The sequence below is a fragment of the Trachypithecus francoisi genome, unplaced genomic scaffold (assembly GCF_009764315.1).
Source record: "Trachypithecus francoisi isolate TF-2019V2 unplaced genomic scaffold, Tfra_2.0 Lachesis_group10, whole genome shotgun sequence".
Classification (NCBI taxonomy): domain Eukaryota; kingdom Metazoa; phylum Chordata; class Mammalia; order Primates; family Cercopithecidae; genus Trachypithecus; species Trachypithecus francoisi.
In genome coordinates this window covers 24,510,508-24,525,987 of record NW_022681455.1, presented here as the reverse complement: position 1 = coordinate 24,525,987, position 15,480 = coordinate 24,510,508, and the positions used below count along the sequence as shown (strand labels likewise).

At 42.3% G+C, this 15,480-nt stretch overlaps 1 protein-coding gene across 1 annotated transcript; it reads right to left on the bottom strand.

The window, feature by feature from the left end:
* Nucleotides 1-2,187: 2,187 nt before the first annotated feature.
* On the bottom strand, nucleotides 2,188-14,785 carry NRSN1 (neurensin 1). Its single transcript, XM_033216370.1, has 2 exons — nucleotides 14,529-14,785; nucleotides 2,188-4,044 (listed from the first exon to the last, which is right to left on the bottom strand). Exons 1-2 carry the CDS (start codon nucleotides 14,745-14,747, stop codon nucleotides 3,646-3,648), a joined length of 618 nt encoding a protein of 205 aa, XP_033072261.1. The 5' UTR covers nucleotides 14,748-14,785; the 3' UTR covers nucleotides 2,188-3,645.
* Between the last annotated feature and the right edge of the window lie 695 nt (nucleotides 14,786-15,480).

The following is a 15,480-nucleotide window of genomic DNA, read 5'->3' as shown; positions in this document are numbered from 1 at the left end:
GCTAATAGTCATCTTCTAATGGAAGGAACAGATGTGTAAACAAATCACTATAATAAAGAGAGATAAGTGGGATAGAATGTGTTTGCACAAAGTGCTGAATTTATTGAGGAAGAGACATTAAGTCTGAGTGTGTGTGTGTGTGTGTGTGGTGTGTGTGTGTGTGTGAGAAAGGGTGAGAGAGAGAGAGAGAGAGAGAGAGAGAGAGAGAGAGAGATCAAGGAGAAGCTACAGAGAAAAGGTGGTATTTCTAGAGACAGAAGAACATATTGGCATATTGGCAGAGCATACAGCCTCTGGAGTCAGGCTGCTTGAATTTAAATCTTGTGTATGTCAGTTACTGATTATCCTTGGATGAGTTGTTCTCTCTTTGCCTATTTCCTTTCCTGTAAAATGGGTGTATGATATTAGTCCTGACCTCATAGGGTTTTTTGAAAATTAAATGAATTGATACATATAAAAGGCTTTAATGATCCCTCCCATGCAATATATGTTAGTTATTATTATTACTGCTTCTATTTCTTGATGTGGCCTTGAATACTGAGTTCATAACCAGAGAATAGGCAGGTGGTTATTCTTGGGAAAATAAGCATTGTGAGTGAAGGCATAGGGGCATGAAAGTGCAGGCACATTTAGAGAGGGGAGAGTGTTTGCATATGACTAGAATAAAACCATAATAAAACGAGAAAGGAGCTGGACAGATCCCAGGAGACCTCGAGAACCCACGAAGGAGCCCTCTGTCATTGTATTCTGGCTGAGGTCCTGTTCACATAGTAACACTATTAATGGAGTTAGGGAATCTCTAACATATATAATTTCTAAAACCTCTGGGGACCCCTTTTAATAGGTGGCATGAACTAAGTTGGGAACATTAAGAACTTACAGAAATATTTCTCTGAAGAAGACAAATAGGGAAGTGATAAGATTGAAAGCAAGAGCTCATTAGTCATATGTAAGAGGATTAGACTTCAAGGTAACTTTGAATTATGAAATCTTATCCAATGTGTGGAAGGTTTAGCAAGGCAGAGTTTGGAAAGACATAGGGATGGGTTTTCTAACCATACGGAGCCATTATCAGATGTAGCAGCTCACTTGTGGGACAGTAGGTGTTGCGTGGGATCACTGGAAGTGCCTAAGCAAACGCTGATGAGTGTTGACAAAGGGGTGAGGAAATGTCTGCCTGGGGTGAGCTCATATTATCTAAGGTTTCTGTCAATCCAAGTGCCTGTGAGCACCGGACCTCTGGGCCCGAACCCATTTCTAAGTTTCTCCAGTTGCCATCTCAGCCCTATAGGTATGTGGTTTCCCTTTGTTTTAGAAGTTTCAATACTGAAGAGAAGGACTGGTTTAATGCAAGCAATGAGGCTGGGATCAAGGTTCTAAGGTCATTCTTGTTTGCCATACAGTTGAGATGTCTGCCCAACCCACGCCAGAAAATATCTTTAAAAAATGCGTAGTCCACTGCTTCCCAGCCTCTGATTGTATACAGCCTGTGTTCCTTCCAAAGATCAAACTGTATTTCCTAATCCGATTCAGCCACCTTTCTCTGCTCTGCCACAATAACTCCCAATCCTTGCCTCATGGGCTGGGAGGGTCCTTACAGGTACCCACTTCCACAAAGCCTGGGCTGAACAGGAAAGACAGGGCATGCTGAATTGCTCTTCCAGACCCAGCTCCTACTTTATCTACCTCAGCTTCTTTTAGGCCTTCATCTGAGGAATAGAGCTGCTTTTTAAATAGTTGCTATTATGTCTGTACCTAGAAGTTCCCACCAGCCATAAGCTTTCATTCTGGAGGCTTTTACAAGTCAAGTCTCATCCTCAGAGATTCATTGGTACACAAGACGGAAGCAAGCATGGAAAGCTTCAAACAATGTTGCCTTGAACAGATGCTTGGGGGCTTGCATAAGTCTTTAAAGAATAAAATTAAAATGGCATTTCCACAGGAAGATAGAGAACCTGAGGAAACTGGAACGATTTCTCCAAAATCTGGCCAATGATCCTTGCTGAGGATACTGATTTGCCCTGTGTTTTATGCTGGACTGTGCAAAATAAACACTGTGCACAAAGAGTACTAATTGCTTCATTTATTCTTCCATTTAGCCGGGGAAACATCAGAGCTTATTCAGTCTCAGAATGGAAAATTACATGTTGGAGAGAAAATAACCACACTGAAGGAATGACAATGCAATTCAGGTTCCGCTCGTTCACATATTTTATTTATCCAGTGAAGGAAGAAAAAAAAAGGGCTCTAAAGTGGCACAACTTTAAGAAAACACCAAGGGCATATTTTCCATTTTCCTCAGTCTGATCTGAATCCACAAATTAAACAAAAGTGCAAGGGATGAGATGAGTATCTTGCTGGAGAACAAAGCATCTTGTTTGAGAATGAAAACCCTTTTTAAGGTTAATACCTACCAAGGGGTTCCTTATTTGAGGATGGCTTACTTTTGTTTTTATAAAAATATGACAGCATTGTATAAATTGCTGGGGTTGGATATTTAAGGGTAGATAGTGTGAAGGCTGCTGACTCAGTGACTTACCAGGAGTCTAATTCTGAAAGAATCCCACCACGGTGAGAACCACAAAAGCATCACAAACATCTGTTGGGGAGAGACTCGATGACACATGGCAAAAATGGAATCTCGGATGTTTGGGTAATGAAAGCCCAGATGTATTGTGATCCAGGACTCCCATTATACAGAAGGGGAAAATTAGGACTGAGAGGTTAAATAATTTCCCCAAGATCACACAGGTAGAAGGAACTAAAATTTCCTGGTTTCTAATTCAGTACTTTTGGACACTGCGTAAGTAGACTCTCCTAAAATTAATTTTTTTGGTCAAGATTCTAAAGTTGGCAATTTTGGTTTTTTAAAAAAATTGGAGAGCAAGATCCTGCCTCTAAAAAATTAAAAAAAATTAGCTGGGGTGGTGACAGGTGCCTGTAGTCCCAGCTACTTGGGAGGCTCAGGTGGGAGGATTGCTTGAGCCCAGGAGTTCAAGGCTGCAGTGTGCTATGATTTCACCACTGTACTCCAACCTGGGCAAAAGAACAGCACTTCATCTCAAAGGACAAAAAAATGGAGAAAACAAAAAGATTTATGAATGCTGACAACTTTGTATCCAATGTCAGGAATCTCATGTCAAAATACGGTTAAAAAACTCATGTTCAGATCAAAATCAGAGAATTCTATGTTTCTGTGAACACACATGACAAAAATCTTACACAGAGTGAAACAGGAATGGAAGACAGCACCACGCAGAAAAGATTAGATAAACCAATATTAGAAAATAAAATGTACCACCTTAACCATTGGTGAGCTGGTCTAAACTCGTCGGCGCTTTCGAATAACACGGAAAATAACACAAAGTCACGATCTATGAAAGAGAGTTCCAGGGGACTTCTGGTGACACAGCACAAGGAAGCACCCATCTTAAGCAGCTGGATGCATGTGCACAGGCTTAGGCATGGCACCGACCTCCAGCAGAGCTGCCTGAACCGAGCAAGTGTGAGTCCACCCACTATGCTGCCCAGAGCTGAACACAGCCCTGGGGCAGTCAACGCCAAATCTTCTTTATCTTGAAAACTGGCCTGCTCCTTTTAACCATGGGCATAAATCAGACAAGAAGAACTGGGGTGGGAAAGGTTTCAGGTTGCCGATAGAGGCTGGACATTTTGAACCCTAGACAAAGTGACTGGAATCTTTGTTTCCCCTGGCCCTGGAGCTTTTGTAACCGGTTGGGTGTGGACTTTGATGTCTGCGATTCGTTCTTTAAACTTCTGCTGGAGGAATTTTTCTTCTTTGGAGTAGCTCTTTACAAACACTGACATCAGCAGGCACCCTGCCATGGACGTGCCTCCAATGCAGAAGAGAACAGCTCCTGCCAGCTTGTACATGTCCAGAGCACTGTTAAACCGGACAGCATGCGTGTCGACCACCACAAAATCAGCTTCGCCAAATGCTTCGATTTTGGGGGGTACAAGAAAGCCCACTGCCAGAACAGTCAATCCGAGGATCACAAAGACTGTACCTGAGATGAGTCCGACCTAGAGGTAGATAACGACAGAAGCAAGGTAGAGTGAGGAAGGTGCTTCGGCTCGCCCCTGAGCCCTCATGGGCAGCACTTGTCTTATTTCTTGAGAGAAGTGAATATTCCCAGTTACCCCAAATTTGCAGGAAACATCTACTTAATTTTCTGTTGAAAAAGGTGAAAGATGATCTTTCTAATTTTAATGCCAACCAAAAACTCCAGCACTCAGCCTTGATATATTATATATAATATATATATCTAAAAATATATATAATATATAAATTATATATACATAAGTATCTATTTTTTAAAATTTGTACAATGCTTTGCAGTTGACAAAACCTTCTTTTGCTTCTTTTGCTTACATTGTCTCATTTGGTCTTGAGGAACAGAAAAGTAGCCCTGATATCCAGGAGCTGGCCTTACTCTGTCCCCTAGGCCTCAATGTTGTTAGAAGCTGGCTGGGAGCTCACAGCAAGGCCACGCTGTTCTGCTAGGCACCGTGTCACAGAACATTAACACATGCTCATTCTGTGACCACGATGAAGTGGGACAAAACAGTGTCCCTTCATAACTTTGTCTAAGCACAAACAAAAACAATGTCCTTGTAAAAGCCACAAAATACCACTTGACCCCCTCTCCTGGCTAATATGAATGACAGCTACTTCTTTACTCATGATCGCTTTAGTCTCACTCTAGTTTGTCCTCTCTATACATAAGATTTATTAAGATATCCAATCATAGAATTGTCCCTAACAATCCAGAGTGAACTCTTGCTTCATTAGACCCTCCCCAAAATCTCCCAACCAGAGCCCACATCCTATAATACTATACTTCCTTTTCACACTGTCATACTACAATGCTCCACAGTCCCCTATGGTGACATTCTTTCTCACTGTAATGAGTAATACATCCAACTTGTTCAACATGTGGGTGTGTTCCCGGTGGTTTTGGCTGGAGGACGTGGACAGTCTTTGTAACTACTCACCTCTTTTCCAAGCAAGCAGAGAAGGAACCTTAATTGCCAGTTTACAGGTAAAGAAAGGTAGCCTCAGAGAGGGTAAGTCATGGGCCAAAGATGGACAGCTAACAAGCTGCAGAGGCAGGGTTAGAAGCCACAGAGCTGATCCCCAGGCCAGTGCTCTTTCTCCTCTCACATGTAGCTATTTGGGCTGTACTTGTACAGGTGCTAGGAAGTGTTCAGAATAGCAGATGGAGGTTAAACTGCATTAGCTCAAGTTCTAATGAAATGTAACATACTAAAGATGGAAATGATGTACCCTTTGGTGGTCGACGCTCACAGGTTTGGAATAAATAGACTTACGCTTGGATTCTACCACCACCACCTAGCACTTGAATCATAGAAGGAAAGTTACTTAAAATCTCTTGTCATTAATTTCCCCATCTATAAAATGACAAATGTTCATAATACGTACCTCATAGAGGACTTGTGAGGACTAAATGAGATTATGCGTAAAAACACTCAGCCTTGTATCTGGCAAAGTTATACATTGTATCTGGCAAAATTATGAATTGTAATAAATAGCTATTCTTTCTTATTTGGAAAGACACCCTTTGTCAAATTGTTATGCTACATTGGTAACAGATTACAATTGCTCAGCAGTTGGAATAAGGAATAGCTAACACCATTACTTTTTAAACACATTTTTCCTTTCCTCCTGTTCTTAATTGCTTTTAGTTAGAATAATGAGGTTAGGAAAATAACCAGATATATAACATGATTTAATCTTTAATATTTAAATTTTTGGGATAATACACTAATAAAGGTAGTTTGGCTAATAGGACAAAAACACATCCACGAATCTATCACCCTAGCAAAAAGGGGAAAAGGATAACAGACATTATTGAACATCTATTATGACCTGGGCTAATGCTAGATGTGTTTTTCATTTAATCCTTACAAGCATCTTATGAGAAGTAGGTATTTTTATTCCCATTTCACCTATAAGAAACTGAGGATTATAAGGTTAAAGCAGCATAGTTTAGCCAGGCATGGTGGCTCATGCCTGTAATCTTAGCACTTTGGGAGGCCAAGGTGGGCAGATCATCTGAGGTCAGGAGTTTGAGACTGAGAGGTGAAGCCAGCTGGTCTTCTGGGTCGGGTGGGGACTTGGAGAACTTTTCTGTCTAGCTAAAGGATTGTAAACACACCAATCAGTGCTCTGTCTAGCTAAAGGTTTGTAAACGCACTAATCAGCACTCTGTTAAAACAGACCAATCAGCACTCTGTAAAATTAACCATCAGCAGGATGTGGGTGGGGTCAAATAAGAGAATAAAAGCTGGCCACCTGCGCCAGCAGCAGCAACCTGCTCGGTTCCCCTTCCACACTGTGGAAGGTTTGTTCTTTCCCTTTCCACAATAAATCTTGCTACTGCTCACTCTTTGGGTCTGCACTACCTTTATGAGCTGTAACACTCACTGCAAGGGTCTGCGGCTTCATTCCTGAAGTCAGCAAGACGAAGAATCCACTGGAAGGAACCAATTCCAGACACAAGACCAGCCTGACCAACATGGTCAAACCCTGTCTCTACTAAAAAATACAACATTAACTGGGCATGGTGGTGCATGCCTGTAATCCCAGTCACTCGGGAGTCTGAGGCAGGAGAATCACTTGAACCTGTCGGGGTGGAGGTTGCAGTGAGCCGAGATCCCACCATTATACTCCAGCCTGGGCAACAAGCGCAAGACTCCATCTCAGGGGAAAGAGAAAAAAAGAAAAAAGCATAGTTCATGGTCCCATAAATAGCAGGTGGTGTGACTAGTTCTAACCCAGATCTGTGTGATTCCTACTACTTGTGACTTTTCTTCTACTCATAATACTTCACCATTACTATTTTGTATATTTCTTTCCATTATTTTTATTTGAACCTCAAAGGAGTTTTAGCCACAATATATGAACAAATTTCCATTATCTCATATTGTAAGGAAACTGAAAAACAAAGAGAGTCAATAGGATGTCTTCATTAAAAAAAAAAAAAGCTGTTCTATATAAGACATGAGTACTACAGGAAAAATTGGGCTGTACAATATAACATTTTGGATTGCTTTCTACATTTTTCTAAAAATCGTGGCAACTACATTTACTTTCCAAGACTAACCATTATTTATAACTTTTAGAAAATGACTCATATCAAAAACTTCTGAAGGTACAAGCAAAATTGATTTAAATATCCATGGTGACATGCTTCCTATGTCACTAAACTACCTCCCAGCTGAAGAATTGACATAAATTCTCAAAAATTGAGGGTAGCCAAAAGTCATCTTAGTTTCTGAGATTCTGAAGAGCAAGTGAGACCAGTGTGTGTCTGTCTTGCCTCCCCACTGCTCCTATTCCAGCCTGACACTCAATAAACCATCCTGCCTGCCTAACTTAAACCACCAGACTGCTGAACGCAGAGCCAGGTGATTTATTCTCAGAGGAGTCTGCTCCTCGGCTGAGCAGTGCTTTCAATGAAAATCCACTCCTGGACTATCGCTCAGAAGCTAAAAGGCAAACCATGGCTTGCAGGTGACAGAATTCCTGCTCACTTGAAGAACTGGAACGTGACTGGCCTTTCTGAGCCTTCTCCCCTTTTCTATTGACATCAGAGAATCAGAGAGAGGCTCACCCCCTGTAGTGGGGAAGACAGCACAGTGAACAGCTAAATTCAAAGGTTCTGAAGGTGCTCTCAATGCCAGTCTTTAATGAGAATCTCCGAGAGATTCACCCATTGGGGAATTCCAGACATGCTAAAGCATGGGAGGGCGAGGGTGGGATCATAGGTATGATGGAGTCTGTCATGAGTAGGCTGCTTCTAACCCTCTCATAGAGGATATGGGAGGTGAGGAGAGCAGTTGGGATGCATCAGCTTAGTTTTGGTACCATGCTGAGTACTGGAAAGGATAAAAATTGAGGGAGTGATTCCATACAGTATCATAAAAATTGTCTCTGGACACAGTTCTAAGTCGAATTGGTCGGAGGTCTAACAGAAAGAGGGCTCCCAAATGGAAAGAGTCAAAAAATTGCAATGCAGAGGTTATTTAAGGTTCTGAGTAACCAAAGCAGCCTTGTTTAGGGACACACAGAAAAGTTGAAATGCGTTGGGAGGGTCCTCCTCAAGGCTCAGCAGAGCAGCCTGGGGCCTTGATGTGGTAAGGCCAATCCCGGTGGTGACAGAGAAGGGCTTCTCCAGATGGTGACAAACTCCCGAAACAGCAGCGAGGACAGTTTTTGTGCTGTGACTTCCGATTCCACTCTTGGCTGTGGGAGGATGTGTGAAAACCCAGTTCCTGCTGCTGGAAAGGAAAATTGGAGAGGAAGGGGAACTTATTTTTGTATGCCAGAAATTCTGCTGGTGGGGGCTACAGGCCAGAGACTGCTGTTATTTTGACCAACATCCTTTCATTGTTTCCCAGTGAGCTGATGAGGCCTGAAAATGCATTTACTCCAATAGACAGAGCTGGCAGCAGTCGCGGCGCAGCTGTTCTGGCAGAGAGGAGGCAGGAATGACTGTTGGAAGCACGAACCTGCATGGCTGGGAAGAACAGCCTGGCGTGCGGGGAATGCTGGATGGAGCTCCATGTGCAAGGCGCCATCTGGGTTAGAGGTTATTTAGGGGAAGCGCGTCGAGAGCGAAGACGGGCTTTTTCTTCTGCATCAGCCCTGAGGGCTATGCTGACCTCTCCAGAGCAAGAGCTGAGCTTCGAGCGGTGATGTCTGCCAGCGGCGGGGGCAGAGTATAGCTCACCTGTCCCTGTTTGTCTCAGCTTGATACTGAGTTGTATGAAGCAAGAACCGACGCCAGGTGATCGAGGTCCTTCCACAGCCTGACCTCACGGTCTTCTTAGACCCTTTCACCTGGGCAGTGAAATCGTACCAGCTCTTCCACCTGACAGAGATTCCTTCCTCCAGCGCATAAACACATTCAACTGCCTCCATCTTCGAAAGCAATTCTCCAGCTCTGTGTGCCTCTCTTCCTACTTCTCGATGTCCTTTCTACCCTTGACAGCCATGCTCGGTCCTCCACGATTTCCTTAAACCTGCTTCTCCGAGGTTACAAAGGACCTCTTAATTGTCAAATCTAATGTCAAATCTAATTTCTTTTTTTAGCTCACTTAAATATTCTACATTCGTTGATATTAAACACTTAAACGTTCTTGAAACCCTTCCCCGTGGTTATCTCTGACACACTCTCTCCTCTGTGTATGTCTGCTCCAGACAACTAACTCTCAACCTGCTTTGCTGGATGTTCTTCATAACTTATTGGTGTTCCCCAGGATTCTACCCTTCCCCACCTTTTTTAGAGACAGGGTCACTCTCTGTCATTCAGGCTGGAGTGCAATGGTGCAATCATGGCTCATTGCAGCCTTGAACTCTTGGCCTAAAGCAGTCATCCCTCCTTAGGCTCCTGAGTCCTCTGGGATTTTAGGCACACATCACCATGTCTGGTTCAGGAGTCTATCCTTGACCTCCACCTCTTCTTGATCACTATGTTCTCTTTAGCGTTTAATCAGAAGCTGCAGTTTCAACTCCCACCTGTTACCAATGACTTCCAAACCTCCAACTCCAGCCTGGATCTCTGTCTTGAGCTCTAGACCATATTTCTGACAACCAACAGGAAAATCTACAGAAAAATGTCCCAAACACTCCTCAAACCCAAAAGAGTAAAAGTGGTGCCCTGCAACTTCCTTCCCAAGTTTTCTATTTGTGTTCTTCCCATCCACCCATTCATGAAATTGTTCTTCATAGTCATAGTGGTAGATATTAAATCTTAGTCACTCTATCTCATAAAAATCTCTTGAATCTTTTTTGTCTTGTCCACTGCAGCCACTCTTATGGTGCAGGCCATTATTATATCTTGCCTGGATCATTGCAGCAGTGTCCTGATGATCTCCATTGCTCCATCCTTCAAAGGCAACTTGAGAAATCTTTTATAAACAGAAATTATACCACCTGGCTTCTCTTCTTAGTAGTCTTCCACAGGACATTATGTCAAGTGAAATACGCCAGGCACAGAAAGACAAATATTACATGATCTCACTTATATGTGGAATCTAATAAAGTTGAAATCATAGAAGTAGATAGGAACTGGAAAGGAGTAAGAGAGGGGATTGGGAAGATTTTGTTTAAAAGATACAAAATTTCAGTTAAGAGGAATAAATTCAAGAGACCTTATTGTACAACATGGTGACTATAGTCCATAACACTGTATTGTGTTCTTGAAAATTGCTGAAAAAATAGATTTTAAGTGTTCTTACCACAAAAAAGGATGTGAGGTAATGCATATGTTAGTTCGATGTAGTCATGCCACAATATATATGTATTTCAAAACAACATGTTGTACATGACAAATATATACAATATACATTTGCGATTTAAAAAGCAGAGTCTTCCACAGCTCCTCTCATCTCTAGTATAAAACGAACTTCTTAATGTCTAGAAAAGCTTTGAAGGAAAAAAACAAGGACTTAAGCTTAAACTCTGACTTAGCTTAAGAGGGGGACTAGAGAGGTTAGGGCAGATAGGAGGAGCTTAACCTGGGTCCTGAGAGGAAAGAGAGGGACCGGAGTCCCTTTCACAGTTAGTAAGGCTGTGGAGGAGGCTGTCTTGGTCTTGCCTTGCACCTGCACATCGCCATCAAATGCCTCCATGACATATCAACCTCCGATATAGGCTGATACAGGCTTCTGAGACAGGTTGAGGAGAAGGCAAGAACATAAGCCTCCTCAGGTGAGCAGGGAATGACGGAGGGGGGGTGAGAAGACTGCTCCCATTGGTTTGACACGTGCATATGACACTGTTTGCTGCATGGATAATCAAGTGGCAACAGCCTTAGTCAAGGTTAAAGGCAAAGATATGAAAAAAAAATCCGCCATAGCCTGATTGATTTGGGGGCAGCAGCAATGGGTGATGGGGCTACGTTACATCAATTTTTACAGATGGAATCAGCTGCAGGCAGTGGGATAAATTAGAAGTGGCTGAGGCAGTCATACAGCAACCTAGGACCTCGGCTCATTTACTGTTGTGCTGGAGTCCTAGATGTATATCTTAACCTCAGAGAAAGTGTGTGGCACTCTGTGTGTGTGTGTGTGTGTGTGTGTCTGTGTGTGTGTATACCTGATTATGATATCCCACCTAGAAAAGCCTAGATTCAATATCTTGCCCCCTCACTGTATTCAAGCTGAAAGGTTATGGAGAAATTTCTATTATATGGTCTTTCAGAGTCTTCTGTGAACTGGCTCTTGTATGCATTCCAGGTTCAACTCCTGACTCTTCTTCAACTTTTGGACATTTACCCCAGCCACAGGGAACTCTTTGCAGTCTCCTGAACATGCTGTACTCTCCCATGGCTCTTAGCTTTTGCAATACTTTTCTCTCTACTGGAATGCCCTGCTCCTGCTTGCTCACATGTAACCTCCTCTTGGAGCCATTGCTACCCTAGCTGCATCAGATACCCACTCCATCCTACCCCTCAAACCCTGTGCTCCCAGTAATTATTGTGCCTGCTTTAAGGGGAGCATTTAGCGTATTGCATTATAACAATCTATGTACATGGCCACCTCCCCTATTTGACTGTGAACTCCTTCAGGTCAAACGCTATATCTTATTCAGAGGTGAAGAAAAGATCTTCTTCATATTTGAAGAATATTTGTTCACCTCTGAAAAAGATCTTATTCACATCAGAATCCCAGAGGCTGGTGCATGTTGGACAGCTACACATTTGAAGAAAGAGAGGAAGAATGATACTGTGAAGTAGATGTTATGCAGATGCATGCAATAAAGATTCTAACTCAGACCCATTTGATTTCAAGCTCTGTTCTCGTTAAGTCTTGCCATGCTGCCCACTGCTGCTGCCTCAAGAGCAGAGTTCCACCAAAGCACTGTGAGCACAGCCCCCAGTGAGAGGCTGACATGACTCTTGCAACATTACAGTGGAAGCAGGGAAAGGAGAAGCCAGCAATTTGAACCACCTACAGATGCAGTTTGAATGAAAGAAAAAAAAAAACATGAAAAAGAATCATAATAGAGACATGAGCATAGCTGGTGCCTTTTCCTGTGTTGGTACAAAGCACTTCAACCCAGTTGGTTTATCCCTTGATAGAGGTGAGGTCTCTAAGACAGTGAATTCCTAGGCCAGTCAAGTTGACGCTAGGTTTCTTGTGTTTTGTGGTTCAGATATACATCTAGGACTCCAGCACAATAGTAAATAAATATTTTTGGATCTTGTTTGTGCAAAATAGAAGGGAGAAAATAATGAAATCTGAATTCTGGGGTTGGTAATTCACTGTGAGTTCTTTGTTTTAAAACCGTAACTATGTTTTATTTGATGGGTTTACAGCTTCACAAATCACATAACAACTAGTGCTTTGGAGCTCCATGAACACTTACAATATTCTGTGTGTCAGTGGCATTTTAGGCTCTTGGCACAATAGATCTGTCAGGCAAATGCTTTTTTTTTTTTTTTTTTTTTTGACAAATAGGGAAATAACCACCCACATATCCGGGTAATAAAAGATGTGCCAAGCTTGGCTGTGCATTTCATTGGCTAAAGCCAGTAAGGATTCATCAGAGGTGAGATTTCTACAGGGCAAGGATGCTGTCTTGACCAGTTCTGATGCAGAGTATGTGACAACAATATGATGTTGAATTAACACAGGTCTTGGGTTATCCACGTTAACAACTGTGTTACCTAATACTTTATTTATTAACTGTATTTCAACTTTTTTTCCATTTAAGAACTCAGTGCTTCATACGGCAACCAGTAATAGTAGGTAATATAGCTAATGCTTATTAAGTACCTAGAAAGACAGTGTTAAGATCTTTGTAAATATTATCTCATTTAATTCTCATATCTTTTATGTGGTAGGTGCTGTCAGTATCACCGTTAGAGGCCCCATAAGGCCAATTAATTTGCTCAGGGTTACAGAACGATTAAACAAAAGAGCTGGGATTTGAGCTCATGTAGTCTGAGGTTAGAATTCATGTTCATAATTATTATGCTATACTGTCTCTTGTTACACTATATGACCAATAAGTTGCAAGTTTATGTCAATGTCCATGTCAAAAAATTCTGGGATCTTTTGGGAGAAACAAGATTAGAGAAGACCTTAGGCATTATCTAAGGTTCATCTTCTCAGTATCCCTTTCTGAAGCCTCTTCCTCTTCTTAGTTTCTAAATGTTGGAACGTCCCAACGCCCTCTTCTCTTCTATGTCCACACTCTTTTCCTGGATGATCTCAGAAGTCCAGTGCCTTGTACAGATTCTATGTGTCAGTAACTCCCAATCCATGAGCTGTAGATTGATATATTTAAATTGTCACTAGAGATCACTACTCGGATGTCTAATAGGCATAACCTTTAGCTAAATCTGACTACTTTTCACCATCTCCACTAATGCCATCAGAATCTTTTGCCTGGGTATTTAACACCCTCTAAATTAATCAACCTCTTCCAGTGGCTTCCCATGTGTCTGGAGGTAAAAACCCAAGACCTCACTATGGTGTACAAGGCTCTACATAAATCATCTGTGCCTTGTTATTTTTCTTAATTCATTGCCTGTCCCTTTCCTTACACCACTCCAACCAGATTGGAGACCTCTGGATCGTTTTCAAACAAACCAAACTCGTTCCCATTTCAGAGCTTTTGGACCTACTATTTTCCCAATCTAGGATGACCTTTAGCCAGATCTGTTCCCTCAACTCATCCTGGTATTCATTAAGATGGCATCTCCTCTGAAAGCCTTCTACCATCAGCATATCCAAATACCAGTCTCCATCACCCCCTGTCATCCATAGCACTATCACTACCTAATGTTCTGTCATGTGGTTTCTTTGTTTACAGTCTGTTTCCAATGATAGATTATAAGCTCCACAAGGGAAGTCACTTTTTCTTTCTCTGTTTACCACTTTAACCTCCAGCACTTTGAACCCTCTTGGTACAGAGTAGATGCTCACTAATTATCTGTTGAGGGACTAAATACATTGTCTAATGAGATTCCTTCATTTGAGGAAGCTGGGATCAGAGAGCCTCATGATCACACACTTGGTAAAGATGGAGCTGGTATACTGACCACTGTACTACATTTAATCATTAACTCTCTCTAAATACCTAACGATTTCTTTTTAACAATTGTTGCAGCTTGTCAAATGATACTTACCACACCTGTAAGGGAGGTTGAAAGAATATAATGTTTTGCCTATGGATGGCTTCAATTAGTGAATTTAGTGGCACATTATTAATGGTAGCAATAATAATAATTCATATGGGAATTGTACCTACTTATGTTTAACTTGCTCATCAATAATTGTGCTGTGTTTAGAGGCTTTCTTTGGCCCAAAGTTTAGATTCTTCTTTCCTAAGGTAAGAAAAATGCATTTAGTATCACCAAAAGGGATGCACACACAGAGAGTACTAAACCTCTCCATCCTCCACGGCTGCAGTATTAACCACGTCCAATAATTTTTCCATTCCCTAAGTTAAACACATGCTCCTTCCTTACCTTCCAGAATACTGAGCTCCACCTGTTAGGTGATCTCTGGATCTGGAAATCATCCTCATACTCCCAGATTGAGGCGGTACAGTCCTCATAAAACTGGTGCAGGTAGGACCGGACTCCATAGCGCTGGTACCCGCCCTCAACTGCAGCCTGTGCCTGCCTGGACCCACAGACGTTGCTGCAAGAACTCATCCTTCCCAGCTGGAATGACAACAACCACATGGATCAGCACCACTGGCTTTGGCCTCAGGATCAAAAGACATATGAAAGGTAAGAACCAGACTGAGTAATGTATGCCTAGTTGAACAGTGCTCTTTTCATTACAGAAAAGGCACTTTTAAAGACCTGTCTTTCTTGACCGGACTCAGTGGCTCACGCCTGTAATCCCAGCACTTTGGGAGGCCAAGGCGGGTGGATCACGAGGTGAGGAGATGGACACCACCCTGGCTAACATGGTGAAACTCCGTCTCTATTAAAAAAAAAAAAAAAAAAAAAATTAGCCCGGCGTGGTGGCGGGTGCCTGTAGTCCCAGTTACTTGGGAGGCTGAGGCAGGAGAATGGCGTGAACCCGGGAGGCGGAGCTTGCAGTGAGCCGAGATCGCGCCACTGCACTCCAGCCTGGGCGACAGAGCGAGGCTCTGTCTCAAACAAAACAAAACAAAACAAAAAAACCAAAAACAAACAAAAAAACAAAAACAAACAAACAACAACAACAACAAAAAAACCTGTCTTTTTTTTTTGTTATTATACTTTAAGTTCTAGGGTATATGTGCACAGCGTGCAAGTTTGTTATATACGTATACATGTGCCATGTTGGTGTGCTGCACCCATTAAGTCGTTATTTACATTAGGTATATCTCCTAATGCTATCCCTCCCCGCTCCCACCCCGCCCCACAACAGGCCCTGGTGTGTGGTGTTTCCCCTTCCTGTGACAAAGTGTTCTCATTGTTCAAT